The 14861-nt window shown below is 45.9% G+C and overlaps 7 protein-coding genes across 7 annotated transcripts; 4 read left to right on the plus strand and 3 right to left on the minus strand. All coding sequences in view use genetic code 12, as the record gives it.

The window, feature by feature from the left end:
• Window positions 1-186: 186 nt before the first annotated feature.
• Window positions 187-978, plus strand: GPM2 (Gpm2p; the record flags this gene model as incomplete). The annotated part of the gene is made up of 1 exon (XM_025487068.1): window positions 187-978. One exon carries the CDS (start codon window positions 187-189, stop codon window positions 976-978), a length of 792 nt encoding a protein of 263 aa, XP_025340516.1.
• Window positions 979-2767: 1789 nt separating this feature from the next.
• On the plus strand, window positions 2768-4156 carry RPN4 (stress-regulated transcription factor; the record flags this gene model as incomplete). Its single annotated transcript, XM_025487069.1, has 1 exon — window positions 2768-4156. The coding sequence occupies one exon, from the start codon at window positions 2768-2770 to the stop codon at window positions 4154-4156; it is 1389 nt and encodes a 462-aa protein (XP_025340517.1).
• Window positions 4157-4292: 136 nt separating this feature from the next.
• Window positions 4293-5219, minus strand: CXQ85_003425 (uncharacterized protein; the record flags this gene model as incomplete). Its single annotated transcript, XM_025487070.1, has 1 exon — window positions 4293-5219. The coding sequence occupies one exon, from the start codon at window positions 5217-5219 to the stop codon at window positions 4293-4295; it is 927 nt and encodes a 308-aa protein (XP_025340518.1).
• A 3251-nt stretch (window positions 5220-8470) lies between these two features.
• Window positions 8471-10126, plus strand: ICL1 (isocitrate lyase 1; the record flags this gene model as incomplete). Its single annotated transcript, XM_025487071.1, has 1 exon — window positions 8471-10126. The coding sequence occupies one exon, from the start codon at window positions 8471-8473 to the stop codon at window positions 10124-10126; it is 1656 nt and encodes a 551-aa protein (XP_025340519.1).
• A 162-nt stretch (window positions 10127-10288) lies between these two features.
• On the plus strand, window positions 10289-11497 carry CXQ85_003427 (uncharacterized protein; the record flags this gene model as incomplete). The annotated part of the gene is made up of 1 exon (XM_025487072.1): window positions 10289-11497. One exon carries the CDS (start codon window positions 10289-10291, stop codon window positions 11495-11497), a length of 1209 nt encoding a protein of 402 aa, XP_025340520.1.
• A 155-nt stretch (window positions 11498-11652) lies between these two features.
• Window positions 11653-12663, minus strand: PHO85 (cyclin-dependent serine/threonine-protein kinase; the record flags this gene model as incomplete). The annotated part of the gene is made up of 2 exons (XM_025487073.1): window positions 11653-12595; window positions 12644-12663. The coding sequence occupies 2 exons, from the start codon at window positions 12661-12663 to the stop codon at window positions 11653-11655; spliced, it is 963 nt and encodes a 320-aa protein (XP_025340521.1).
• A 524-nt stretch (window positions 12664-13187) lies between these two features.
• On the minus strand, window positions 13188-14849 carry CXQ85_003429 (tRNA (uracil) methyltransferase; the record flags this gene model as incomplete). The annotated part of the gene is made up of 1 exon (XM_025487074.1): window positions 13188-14849. The coding sequence occupies one exon, from the start codon at window positions 14847-14849 to the stop codon at window positions 13188-13190; it is 1662 nt and encodes a 553-aa protein (XP_025340522.1).
• Window positions 14850-14861: the final 12 nt, after the last annotated feature.

The following is a 14861-nucleotide window of genomic DNA, read 5'->3' on the forward strand; positions in this document are numbered from 1 at the left end:
ACCTTCATCTCCTTACCCAAACCAACCAATCACCTTACTACTTTTTTTTTTCTACCCCCACCATATGTATGTTCCAGGTGCTTCCGCTAGTCAGATGGTGCGCTGAACACACGTGATGGAAGCAAGTACTTATCTTGGTCCAGATCAAAACTACCTGACCACCACCCTTATAGACTCCCTGGTGTAATGCATAAGCTAATAGTGCTTCGTCACGGAGAGAGTCAGTGGAACCATGAAAACAAGTTTTGCGGTTGGATCGATATCCCGTTATCTGCCAAAGGTGAACGAGAAGCTCAGCATGCTGGAGAGCTTATGAAGAAGTATGATTTCAAGCCAGATGTGATGTTTACGTCGATGCTACAAAGACTGATCAAGACGGGGAACATTATCTTGGAAGTGCTTGGTCGTATGTGGATCCCTCAGCATAAGCTGTGGAGACTCAATGAGAGACACTATGGACTGTTCCAAGGAAGAGATAAGAACGAAGTGTTCAAGGAGTTTGGTAAGGAGAAGTACCAGTATTATAGAAGAAACTATGATGGTGTACCTCCTGAAACAGGGAGTGTTAACAATGACGACTCAATTGATGAAAGGTACAAGTTTGGGGATATTCCTATTGAAAAATTTCCCCAAGGTGAGCTGCTTCGGATGACTATGGGCCGAGTGGTGCCCTATGTGGATGATATTGTTGAGCATGAAGTCTTACAACGTGAGCGGGAGGTTCTTATTGTGACCCATGGATCGATTGTGAGAAGTCTTATCAAGCATTTCTGTAAGATCAGCGATGACGCTATCAGCAAGATCAATGCGCCCACGGGTGTGCCCTTAGTGTTTGAGTTGGACGAGAAGGGACAATTAATAAAGGATATGTATTATTTGGATGAGGAGTTGGCGCAGAAAGGTATGGCAAAAGTGGCCATGGAGGGCCATGGGAGCGGAAACGGAAACGGGAACAACAATCACGATTCAAAGTTATAGACACGAGGCATATACTGTGGAATGCAGAATCAACAGAAACGGAAATGGAAATGGAACAGCTGGCCTTAACCGGAGATACTAGGGGCTAAGGCCAAGGTCACAGGCCGAATCGATGCATGGCGTCACACGGGTATGCTTTTGGAGACTACAATCAACATGCTAATCTACCGTGAGCTCCGCCAGGGCCCGTTTCTGGTCATGCAAAGCTCTTGTACGGGCATTTCATGGCATTTGATTGTGACTAGATCCAGGGGGTTGAAGTCTAGAACCGGACGGATCCCCAGGTTGGATTGATGATCCGGGCTTCCGAAACATCAAGCAAGGAGCATACGAGCGCAAGCAAAATCACGACATTGCCTTACAAACACTTCCATCACATCAAATACGAACCTGGCAAAGGTTCGTTGGCATAGATATACACTTATAGAGAAAGGTGTGGTGGGTGCACCGATCACCAGAGGACGAGGAATCCCCACATCATCAACAATGGCGGAACATTCAAGATACATTGTGATAAACTACATTCGGTCCAGATCTGTTGCTTTCTTGGATCTCCCTCACCATTGCTCTCCATTGTGGCTATAACGGTGCACACATATTTCGCAGCCACTTCACACAAAGAATCCACCGTGGCTACTGTTCATGGTGGACAAGGAGGCATTACCTAACAAAAGCAACAAATTCCATAAATAGAAGAAAACCCTTTTTCTTCCCTCCATCTGTCGGTGGCAACGTTCAACCCCAAAGCCTTTCCGAAAAAAGAAACGTCCAACCGCCGGGGCTGTCATCAAACGCTCCAGCGCTCCAGCGCTCCTACTGCCTACTATGCTGCAAGACCAAATACACCTGTCACCAGCCGTGGCCCACCCACCAAAGTAGCCACCTTGGAGGATTTGAAGGAGAAGAAAAAAGACAGAAAGGGAAACCAGTTTTAGCTGAAATGCTATGGCATAAAAAAAAAAAAAGGAAAAAAAGAAGAATCCCTCTTTTTTCGTTTCCCTGATTCCCCTTCTGAAACTGTGGATGAGTCATTTGCGTAGCAGGGCCAAATCGGACCTTACGGACGGGGGTAGCACCGAAAAGGCGAGGGATTCGGCGGTAGAGGAGGCCTCTGGCCCCAGAAAGGACCCAAAATTGGCACACTTTTCGCGCCATTCGGACACGGAGAAAGCTCAGTGGCACAGACACAAAAGCGAAAAGTGACATTTGGGAAGGGCGTGTTGGTGGTTTTTTGGGGGAACGAGTGGGAACTTCGGAAAACTAATTACATATTCGTGATCGCCAAACTCAGGGCATCATTTCCATATTTTTCTTTTTCTTTTTCGACCCCCGGAACCCCATATAACTATACCCTTCAAGTCACTTTCACCTGCTTGTTTTCGCACCCAGACAATACAGTAGGAAAAAATGTCTTATCTCATATTACTGAGGCTTCGGTGCTGCACGCCACCTCAGCCTGCATTAGTAAGCTCTATATATTTGCCACCATTTCTCGATTTTGCTTTTCACCATCCAAGTTAGCTTTTTTTTCTACCTTATACCCACTTTTCGCCACCACACCACTTCTTTCTATCGTCTGGTGTGTAATCCGAATTCTATCTCTGAATTCCGTGACCTTTAATTAAAAAAAGAGAAAAGCTTTCTGTCCGCCCTTCGAAGCCCTTCGTTATCCTTCCATAACCTTCTTGTGGAACTGATAGCTGAACCTTCGACCCACACTACCCCAAACCTTCTTTCTTCCGCTTTGTCTCAAGGGCCTAAACAGACCTTTCAAACTGTTGAAGAAATAATGACCTCCTTGGCAGTGTTACCCCCTCTCAAGAAGACCATTACCGATGTCATGGATGATGATTTGTACCAGCCGGCTCCAGGGAGCTTGCAGGCTGGCTCATCTCCTTCCTTGAACCCTGCTCAGAACCCGTCATCCGCTGCACAGACCTTGTCGAATTTGCTTAATATTCCTGAATCGTTTGTTGAACACTATAACCGTGTCAACGGCTCCAACACTCAAGTGAACTCCACTGTGCCCAGCCTATTCCTCGACTCGAGTAACGAATACCTGAATTTCGAATCCACTGCATTGAACACTAACGGCGCTGCCGCCGATGACCTAATACCTGAGAACATGCCTAACCAGCCATACCCTTCCCCATCACAGCAGCATTTCGTCAGACCTGAGGTTCTTCAGAGAAGCTCTCATCCAGCTAGAAGAAGACGCATAACGACACTTGAACAGCCTGATGTTGGAAATGGTAAGAAATACAACGACGAAGACTTCTATTTATTTAACACTGATATCCAGCCATCCTCCTTGATGACAAATAACAGCTCATTCTTCCCTAACGGTACAGACGACTCATTTTTCATTATGGATAGCGATCTAGATAAATCTTCCCACTTGGGTACTGGCCCTGCCAGTCTCCCTGTGCCAGGTTTCGAGAGCGACTATGTCATGATGGATAATATTGCCGAAGAGTCTGATTTCAGTGATGATTCAGACGATGAGGATGATGACAACTACTTTCAAGATGATGACTTCGATGACATGATGGAATCGACTGCCGCTCCAGACCTTCAGTTCCCATCCCCTGCTGGCTACGCTCCTTTCGAGTCTCCTCTCGAAGAGCCTGCCCAGGCTGCTCCTCAGCTCGGTGGTTTCATGGAAACCCTCCAGAGAGCTCCTACGACTGATAGCATGGACTACGGAAGTGAACAGGAAATTGCATTCAAGAACGACAATGATGGTGTCATGGTAAATGATCTACAGAGTAATAATCATGTCGACTTGTTCAAGAGAGAAGATGAGCCCAGAACGATGCCTCACCAGTCCTTCACGAATCAACACGCCACAGCTGCAGAGATTACTGCTAACAATCCTACGCATGAATGTACTATGATAAATCCTTCCACTGGAACGCCTTGTCATAAACATTTCAGCAGACCGTACGATTTGATTAGACATCAGGAAACGATACACGCTGCTAAGAAGAAGATATTCCGTTGTGTGATTTGCGAAGGCAGGGAGCATGGTGGTGCCGGCAATGGCAAGTCGAAGACGTTCTCCAGAGGCGATGCCTTGTCAAGGCATATCAAAGTCAAGCATGGGATCAGTGGCAGGGACGCGGCCGACTTGATCAATGAGGCCAAGGAGAATGTCGAGTACCTCAGTGTCTGTTGATTTTATTTAATATTATTTACGTTACTTTTTTTTTTTTACGAATTTTACATATATGATCCGCTAGATCGAGTTTTAAAGTCATTATTAAATATGCGTTAAATATTAAATGTAGTCGTAGTAAGATTAGTTCTAAGCTCTATGCTGAGGGCTGAGGTACGTTGAACATGGGTATCTCAGGGGTCGCCTCATCTATCTTTTTGAAATGGAAGTATTGGTAAAGAATGACAAGATCCAAGCCCATTTGGAATAAGGCTGCAAGTATAAATATTATTGAGATGTCGGATGCTCCAAAGAATAAATAACTCAATTTCGTAAGGTCACCACAGAGCCACAGGATCAACAAGACCAGTTTGAACCCCTTGACGGACCGAAGTCTGTTCAATAACAAGATCTGTGGAAGTGGGAGCAATGATTCGACGAAAAGGCCGAAGAAGCCGATGGTAGAGCCAAATGTATCAGATTTTTGGAAAAATATCGTCATCGTCGTGAAAAATAACGTAAACACGCCAATAAACAGCCAGTATTTATCCTGGTCTATCCATTGCCAGAAGAAACCTGGTCGTTTATAGTATACATCGAAAAGTCGAAGACCTTGCTTTCCCCAAACCGAAATGTACTGGAGAGCAGAAGTAAGAATATGAATGTAAAACTCCGATTGGTCGTATGAATATGGAGAGACCAATACTTTCGGTACATTGCTCAATTCCTCCAGTAGGTCAGGAAGCTCAGCCAAGTTCTCAGGGTTGTATGTTCTTGGTCTATAAGTCAAAGCCGTCCGTAGAAGAAGACACTGAATGAACACCATAGAAAATGACTGGCGTAAAAGCGACACTTCATATGGCGTCACAAAATAATACAAGATCCGTAGTATCGACGCCACAAGCATCGACAAGCAGATATCTATCGAGAAGCCTGTTGAAGACTTGTTCCTATATATTCCCCAGCAGGCCAACCCATACGTAAAGAGGGGCGTCGTCGAAATGATGGCATTCGTGACTTTCTGGGCATCTGGAAAGTACTGGAAGTACTGGAGGTACTCCTGGGGAATGTAGGACTCTATCATGGGTAGTTGGAAGATGAGTTGTTGCACTGAGTGGTTTGTGCGAGGTTAGATATGATTTTGCAGAGAAATGGGCGAGAGACGAATTGCAACCACACTATGGAAAAACGTCGAAATGTGAGGGAGAGTGGTTTGTTGGCTTCAGTATAACTATGTAGTAGAATTTTTATTTTGTGATATTTTTTTTTCCATGGGCTTTGAGCGACAGTGGCTGTACCTGAGCCGGAGTGTTAATGTGCCGAGGCCCGATTGGTAGTGAGAGATGTAGGAAGAGTAAAGCTATTTATGGTTTTTCGAATGATTGGTTTTACGACCTGTCAAGGTGGATATTGAGTTGCTCTTTTAAAGAGATACTGGCTATTTTTGGGTTTAGAAGTTGAAGTTGCTGGGAAGGGGCCTTTCAGTTGATTTGTTGCAGCCATTGATGAGGATCAGGTACGGCCCTCTCTCCCACCCAACTCATTGAACGGGAAATTTAGCTTAATAGAGAAAGAGCATCGGAGGAACCCTACACTCTGTCTAGAATTATGAGGTAAATTTCCACTTGGTTTCGTACCATCTTGCCAATTACTGTCCTTGTGGAGTGTAGAGATCCAGCAAGGAGCGTTGAACCCACGGGTAACTTACCTTACCATGATATCATTGCTGAAGACCCACTGGGCCCCCCGTGAAGCTTTCTCCCGTACCCAATCCAGCATTGACAGCCAGATCAGTAGAATTCTCCACCTATTGTGTTACCCTTCAGTACCCACCCTCTCTTCCGTGGAAAACAAGCCAGATCCCCCACAAACCGTTCCTTATGGCCGCTATCCGTCGACTCATCACCCGTTCAACCGCCTGGATGAGTAATTCAAGTTGATCATCCACTTCTTGATAAAGTAGCTGACTAACTGTCTATATAGTGGTTCGGTGATCTCGGTGATACCTCGCGGGCTCGGAGTATGGATGAACGGAAGACTCATTGGATCATGCTGCATAAACGCCAACGGTATGGATAAACGTCTGATTCGTAAGACGGAAAGAAGGAAAAATGAATAGAATGATGTCACTGTGGTGTTGACGGAGCCTTTGGTCCGCCAAGTGGTTGCAAGTCCTGGAAGTGGTGGATGGTTGGGGTAGACCAGCACTTGGAGTCTGGCCAGCCTGGGGACGATCGAAGTAACGTTGGTGGGGATAATTAGGACAATAGGCGGTCCCAACGTGTAGGGAAAGTTGTCAATTGGGCTTATTAGTCAGTTTGATGATCGAGCCTTGATGGGTTACTCAGGACCTCAAGTGAATCCCTCGTAGCAGATGGAGTGAAAAATATGCCTAAAGGAACAGTAAACGATTCATTTGGGGTCTCTAGCAAGCACTAATGGTCGTTATCGTTTGAAATCTTGGTGTTTGATAAGAAATGTGACGTTCTTATAAAGAAGGTGATCAGATCTGGATGGTTGGATCGTATCATGATGGTTTAACTAAGGCCACGATCTAAATGCTCTAGCTCCAAACTTCCTGAGTTTCAAACCACAAATGCTTGATCTGAATTGACCCCTGTAATATGACCAGTGTCTCCTTTGTTCCCTGCTTAACCCACCCCTCTAAACGCATGATGTGAGCGATAAGTGTATGCACTAGATGGATCCAGCACTTGGTCCCAACCAATTCTCCTAGATCATCGTCCAGTCACCATAGTCTCTAAACTCAAGAAACACCGTATTCTTCACCGCCCCTTCTGAAAATTCCATACTTTTCACCCCCACTGCACGTTTGCAGCCATTACCATACCTCGTATATGTGCCCCCACGAGGATTCCCGGAAACCCACCTCATTTCACGTATCCACCCAAACCCAACCAACGCGAGCCAACCAAGCGCAGCCCAAGCCAACCCCTTAAAAAAATTCCGCCAAACCACTTTCCTTATATCACTATCCAAGTAATCCACCCGTTCCCCTCCATCAGAAATGGTTGCAAAACGCGGAATAGACCCACACGGAATACCCACGTCAAGTTATGTCGCTTTCTTGGGGGCCCCTCCAGCGGGGCACTTTCTACCACTACGGCAGTGCCGATAAGATCGGTCCCACCGATAACCTACTGATCGGAGTCAACTCCGAAATACTCACCCCCAATTACTTCCCTCCATACATTGTCCCCATCCCTCTTTGTGATGTCAGCGGGGCACTCCTCTCCACCAGCCTGGGCCTGATTGTCCCGGGTACTGGACACTGGTGTGTTAACCGCAACCATAGACCCCCCGCGGTCTGGTCCAATGAAAAACTGCCCTGGTCCAGATAATGCTCTACTGAGACAACGCAACAAAGGCTAAAAGTCGCGAGAGCAACTTCCGTGGGAAACAGGTGATAATTTGAAGAATACTAGATTTGTAGAGGTAGTAGAGGTCATTGTGGGTTGTCAGTGAATGGTCTTGTGGACTGAGTAGACTGGCTGGGAAAGGCCTCTTGTGAGCGGTTTCGCACCCATTCTTGTCTTTTTTTCAGTGTACCCGGGGGACCAGCCATGTGACTTACCGAGCTTGAGTCAGCCAAGGCGGACGACTCTGAATCGTTTGGCTGCCGCATGACGGATTCGTAGAGTACCATAATGGGAGGGAGGTCCTTGCTGCGCCTGGCGACGTTCAAGGAGAGTTCGGAAAAACTATGACATTTTTCGTTATTCGTTAATGGGTTACAAGGGCATGGTGCCGCGGAAAGTATGGGGGCACATCCGGACGTCCGGATGTGTCGGCGCCGGGTATCGGTCTTGCCTAGCTAGCAGTACTACCTCTTCTTTTTTTCCTTCAACCATGCTTGCCTGTGAGCCATGGGCTTGGGTGAGCCGGGCTCTCTGCAGTACGTGTATCCCGGGCGCCTTAAAGAATGTGAAAAGTGGAGGGTAGAGGGAAACGACAAAAACGTAATCCACCTCCTTGGACATTGCCCCTCCTTGCTGTAAAGAAGAATATTATTCTTTGGTCTTTGGCTGAACGGTCAGAGTCATAAAACGTACAAGTCTGACTTCTCTACCTCTGACTCTCTTCCTCGCTTCCGTTCTATACCCACATTTTTCGCCAACTCGGTTTTGTCCGCATATCCGAGGCCTCCAGCATTTGCGCGGTGAACCACCAGAAAGTTACTGCAGGGCGAGCGGACATGCCGAAAAGTCTGGGGTAACCTCACTTGTGATATATAAGGCGCCAATTCTCCCACCCATAACTAGGCTTTTTTTTTTTCTTCTTTTCTCTTCTCCATCCCATTTCTGTAAATCAATCATGCCTTACACGAAAATCGACGTCAACGAAGAAGAAAAGTTCTACCAGGACCAGCTCACTGAACTCAAGCAGTGGTGGTCTCAACCTCGTTGGAGAAAGACCAAGCGTATCTATTCTCCAGAGGAGATTGCTGCCAAGAGAGGCACCTTGAAGATTGATTACCCATCCTCTCAGCAGGCTAAGAAGATGTTCAAGCTCTTGGAGGAGCACGACAAGAACGGTACTGCTTCTTTCACCTTTGGTGCTTTGGACCCAATCCACGTTTCCCAGATGGCCAAGTACGTTGACTCCATCTACGTTTCTGGATGGCAATGTTCTTCCACCGCCTCTACCTCCAACGAGCCATCCCCAGATTTGGCTGACTACCCTTACGACACTGTGCCAAACAAGGTTGAGCACTTGTTCTTCGCTCAGCTTTTCCACGACAGAAAGCAGAGACTGGAGCGTTTGGGTATGACCAAGGAGGAGAGAGCCAAGACTCCATACACTGACTTCTTGAGACCAATCATCGCTGACGGTGACACTGGTCACGGTGGTTTGACTGCCATCATCAAGTTGACCAAGTTGTTCATTGAGCGTGGTGCTGCTGGTATCCATATTGAGGACCAGGCCCCAGGTACCAAGAAGTGTGGTCACATGGGTGGTAAGGTGTTGGTGCCTGTTCAGGAACACATCAACAGATTGGTTGCCATCAGAGCTTCCGCTGATATCTGCGGCTCTGACCTTTTGGCTGTTGCCAGAACCGACTCTGAGGCTGCTACTTTGATCACCTCTACTATCGACCACAGAGACCACTTCTTCATTGCTGGTTCCACCAACCCAGACTCCCCAGACTTGAGCACCTTGATGGCCGAGGCTGAGGCTTCTGGTATCTACGGTGACAAGTTGGCCAGCATCGAGACCGAGTGGAACAAGAAGGCTGGTGTCAAGTTGTTCTCCGAGGCTGTTGTTGACGCCATCAAGGCTTCTAACATCTCTGACAAGGAGGGTGCTATCTCCAAGTTCACCGCCAAGGTTAACCCATTGTCTGAGACTTCTCACAAGGAGGCCAGAAAGCTTGCCAAGGAGATCTTGGGTAAGGACATTTACTTCAACTGGGACGCTTCTAGAACCAGAGAAGGTTACTACAGATACATTGGTGGTACCCAGTGTGCCGTCATGAGAGGTAGAGCTTTCGCTCCATACGCTGACTTGATCTGGATGGAGTCCGCTTTGCCAGACTACAACCAGGCTAAGGAGTTCGCCGAGGGTGTCAAGTCCAAGTGGCCAGACCAGTGGTTGGCTTACAACTTGTCTCCATCTTTCAACTGGAACACTGCCATGAGCACCTCTGACCAGGAGACTTACATCAAGAGATTGGGTAAGTTGGGTTACGTCTGGCAGTTCATCACCTTGGCTGGTTTGCACACCACCGCCTTGGCTGTCGACTCTTTCTCCAAGAACTACGCCGAGATTGGTATGAAGGCTTACGGCCAGCAGGTCCAGAAGCCAGAAATCGACGGTGGTGTCGAGGTGGTGAAGCACCAGAAATGGTCTGGTGCCGAGTACATCGACTCCTTGTTGAGAATGGTGAGTGGAGGTGTCACTTCTACTGCTGCCATGGGTGCTGGTGTCACCGAGGAGCAGTTCAAGGAGAAGGCTGGTGGCAAGTTCTAAGCTCTGCTATCGTCTCATCTAAGTATTTCCTATTTTATTACATTGAATATAGCACTAGCGTCGTAGATCGCAATGAACGCATTTTCGCAGCCATTAACCACTATGTACAATTTCCATCGCACTCACTGATCTCATCACTTCTTCCTTGACCCACACTGGCTCATGGGCTTCGTGGCTCCAGGAAGACGTTTCAGACGAAAGAGGCCGGGTACTAATGCTGCTGTGATTGAGTATGTTGCTCAACGAAACCGTGCTGTTCCTTTGGATCCCTTGAAAGTGCGCAGAGCCAGAACTTTCAAACAGCCCATCGAGTCTTCTTCTTCCATTCTTGAACGCCTACCGCATGATATTCTATGGGAAGTGTTCTTGTTAGCTGGTATAGATAACGGCTTACCGCTTACATCGAAGTATTTTAATGACGTTCTTGTTGCACCGAAGTTAACTGACGAAGATGCTGAAGAGGTTACACAGAACAAATGGCTCTTCCTTAAGGTACTAGACCACTGCATGATCCAGAATAAGAATCAGGAGGTCGACAGTGATTGGATTGAAAGACACGAGGCCGTCTATAATAGTTACGAGACTCGATCTGATGTGATGGAACGCTTTGCTACCTTTCAACTAATGTTTGCGAGAGATATCTATGAAGAGAAGTATGGGATTGATATCCGAGTATTTCGTCATCGTTTCATGAATGACGTTGCTCTCAAGATTATAAGAGAGAGATACCCTGGCATTCCAATCTATGATGAGAACGAGATGGAGTTTCAAATCAAGAATCGCCAGGCGTTCTTTCAGTGGCACTTCAAAGTCATGGTGGAAGGTATGAAAAAGGCTCAGCAGGCTGAGGGAGATGCAAGTGAGTTTATCATTCTTGAAGAGGTTAAAAAGCAGAAGAATGTGAAAGCTATCGAAGTAGCTTCGAACCTTCCGCCTCCTACTCAGATCCCGGGTTCGCTCTACCAAAGGTTAACTCACTCCAGAGCATTAATGATCAGGCGCTTGGTCGAAAGCTGTAAATGTGCATTGGAAAGTCCAACAGCCTTTAGGAAAGCATGCTTTGATCAGCTACTTTACGAGCAGTTTCCTGAATATGCTGACTTTAAATCACTGCAGCAAGTGTACACCTTCGACGAATTTAAAATGCTTGTTGAATGTATAACTCGTGCAGAATCATTATCTGGTGATGAGAATAACAGGCTGGTACCTGACTTTACTCGTGAATTACTTTACACGCTCGCCGAAGATGCCCTTTTGCTGTGTCCCATTGAAGATCAGGAAAGACTTAGGGATCTCGCATGGCTCACACTGCAAGTTGAAAAACCTGACTTGCAACAACTTTTATCTAATAGATCTTTGGAGACGCTTTAATAGAATAATTTAATTTAATGTTTGATGAAACTTATTTAGTACCGGTTGAAATAACGATAGAAGAGCTTAACATTGAAGCTATTTAGAGATGCTTTGGGGCTAAAATGCTCACCGTCAGTGTGCCCGCACTGATAACAAGCAACTTGGCGGCTATTCTATTGTTGTGGCTGCTGCTGTTGCTGCTGGTGCTGGTATGGATCAGCCATAGGCTGCATCATTGGATTAGGTGTTGGATTGGCAATCTCGTGGAACCATGGGTGTTGCAAGGCTTGCCTGGCTGTAATACGTGCCTCAGGGCGCATCTGTAGTAATGAAGTCAACAAATTCAATCCCATTGGATCCAAGTTAGGCACGATTAAGCGCAAGTCTTGAGGGACACAAATCTGCCAATTGTTCTTGAAGTTAGGATATTGTGAAACACCAGGCCAAGTTCTTTCGTTAGGAGTACCCATCAACCTGAAGATTTTATTGAGCTGGTCGTCGTTGGCTGTACCAGGGAAGAGTGGCTTACCAGTACACATCTCAGCGAAAATACAACCGGCCGACCAAATGTCAATGGAAGTAGTGTAAGCTCTAGATCCTAGCAAGACGTCAGGAGCTCTGTACCATAAAGTCACGACCTCATTGGAGAAAGTGTTGAAAGGAATTCCAAACGCACGAGCCAAACCAAAATCACCGATTTTCAACTCGCCCTTCTGGTTAATCAAAAGATTCTGAGGCTTCAAGTCACGATGTAAGACCGAGTTGTCGTGGCAGAACATGATACCCTTGAGTAATTGGAACATGAACAGCTTAACGATTTTCAAGTCCAACGCACCGTTCGTGCCATGGGTCTCCATGTACTTCTTCAAGTCCTTGTCCATGTACTCGAAGACAAGCGTCAACTTGTTTTCGGTATGAATCACATCATACAACGTAACAATATTTTCATACTCCAATTCCTTCATAAGAGAGATTTCTCTAATAGCAGTGGACGGCGTTCCCTCCTCTGAGTCCAAACTAATCTCCTTTAAGGCAACTAGCGCACCTGTGGCCCTGTTTCTGCCCTTGTAAACGGTGGCATAAGTACCCTCACCGAGCTTCTCGAGCTGCTGGAATCTTAATGTTAGTAATGCACTTCTTTTTAAGCCAAAAACTTATACATACTGAGACGAGGACCCTGTCATACTGGTGAATAATTCGGCTATGGCGCGTTGGCGATAATGAATCAGAAGTGGAACCGAAAGGTGCAGGACCTTCACTGGAAAGGGTTTTGCTAGGTGTGGAAAAATGGACGGAATGGCAGTTTATGATACGTAAACGTTACTATAATTAGTAATTTTATGTCTTGAGCTACTCTGTAGGTTCTGCTTTTGGTTAACTTACTATTATGCTATTTATTGGGCTATTAATAGTAGAGAGCCTGGGCGTTCTACAACTTGGGTCGGTAAACACGTTTGCAAGCTTTGGATCACTATTTTATCCACTTGGAGTATTCCTTTGGTGGATAAGAACCTTCGGTTAAGCTTTCATCCAGTTTAGAGAAGATTCTGATTTTTCATGACACTTTTATGTTTTCGCTTTTTGTATAGGGTCGCAAATTGCACTAAAAACTGCGTATTTTGCACCCATTTCATGAATATAACAGATCTAACTACTAATATTAACTTTCCGTTATTTTTTATTATTCTCTATTTTAAAATAATCTTAATTAATGGTTCTTTGGGTTCTTTTTCATAAGTGCCATGGAGTTCTCTACCCATCCTTCAGCTCCTCCTTCCGTGGCAAGAATATCTATAGTCTTCATTCCAGTCACCTCTTCTGGCTCGTCTTTAAAAGCATCTTGCTTTTGAATTCCAATGATAGCAGCATTTCTCGTACTGGGAATTCTCAAAATCTCTTTTTCAACATCCCAGCCCATTTTTTGAGCCAAGTCTTCCACATGGTCGACTAATGCACCATATGTAGATACGTTTTGAGGAGGCAACTTGGCTTTCGTGACAGGGTCGAAATTTGGACGAGGATTATAACGGATTTTTGCACCACTGAGAGCATGTGAGCAACAAGGAATAACAACGAAAGGTAGGTTGAAAAGAGGCATCCAACATGTGAGTTCATCAGAGTGATTTCCAATGAGGAAAGTGTTTTTAGGGAATTCTTCCGTCGTGCAAACCTTGGAAGATTCAAGAAGATTGGCCGAGGAGTAGTATTTCATAAGCGGAACCTGCTTTGGATGCGGTGTATCGGCTTCCGGAACTTGGAAAAGACGACCATTATTAGTGATATGAGGAGCCATCTTGGCCACAGTAGGGTGAGGCTTTAAAAGGATACCGGGGATGATAATCTGCTCTGTAAGACACTTCTGCACTTCAGCTGGGTAAGTCTTCCAGGACTTACGGGCACGAGCATCAATGCCTTTACCTTTGTAACCCTCCATGATCAATATATGTACAAGTAGACCGTTACCACACCCTAAATCACGGAACTCAAAGTCTTTCTCAGGATACCTATCGTTCCATAGTTCTATAAGAAATGCGGCCACAGCCAAGTCTTCAAAGACATGCTTCTTTGGATCGGTGCTCTCACACCAATTTGCAACCAATTCCGCCAGGTACTTCTTCTTCAATGCAATATAACGATTCTGAAAAGCAACGCGAGGAACGACAAGATCATGCTTGACTCTCTTTTCATAACCCAGCTTAGCTCCCAGAGAATGTTTTGCCGACGTCTGGAGAAGCCTTAATGCAATTCTAAATGGTCTCTCTGAAAGATCCATTTCTCTCATGTTTGTACCTTGGAATGGAACATAATGGATCAGAAGCTTTCCTTCATGATATAGAATACCCACAGCTATCACTGGTGGGAGGTAAAAGGGAACTTCTTCGATATGCTGGATGTGAGGGATATAGACCACTAAAACTGACTGTCCCTGATTACCCAGGAGAACCAAACAAGTCTGATTGATAATGTGATCTTTATAAGGATTCCTTGGAATCATGCGACGAATGACATTGTAGCTATCAAGGAGCTTTACCTTCAGGCCATTCAAGGGTACTGATCGAAGTTTGATATCATCTAGATCTCTGTGGAGAAGTTCCTGGGAGTCCGAGTTGCCGGAGTCAAACGCTGGAAGTTCCAGGTTAAAGCTCTTGGTGTCCTCAAGCTCTCCCTTGTCATTATACTTGTTTTGTTCGAGGATATCTGCTCTCATGATCACTGTTGAGTTGATATTGGGTTCTCGTATGAGGTTACTCATGGCAGTATCAAAATGGCTGGCGTCAAAGTCCACGGGTTCCTCATAGATAGGAATCCACGAGTCACCCAATACCGAGTCTTCCGATATGAGGGACGTTGGGTCCTGCTTTTTCGTCATGGAATGGGATGG

This window comes from Candidozyma haemuli, assembly GCF_002926055.2.
Source record: "Candidozyma haemuli strain B11899 chromosome Unknown E_2014730914, whole genome shotgun sequence".
Taxonomy (NCBI): domain Eukaryota; kingdom Fungi; phylum Ascomycota; class Pichiomycetes; order Serinales; family Metschnikowiaceae; genus Candidozyma; species Candidozyma haemuli.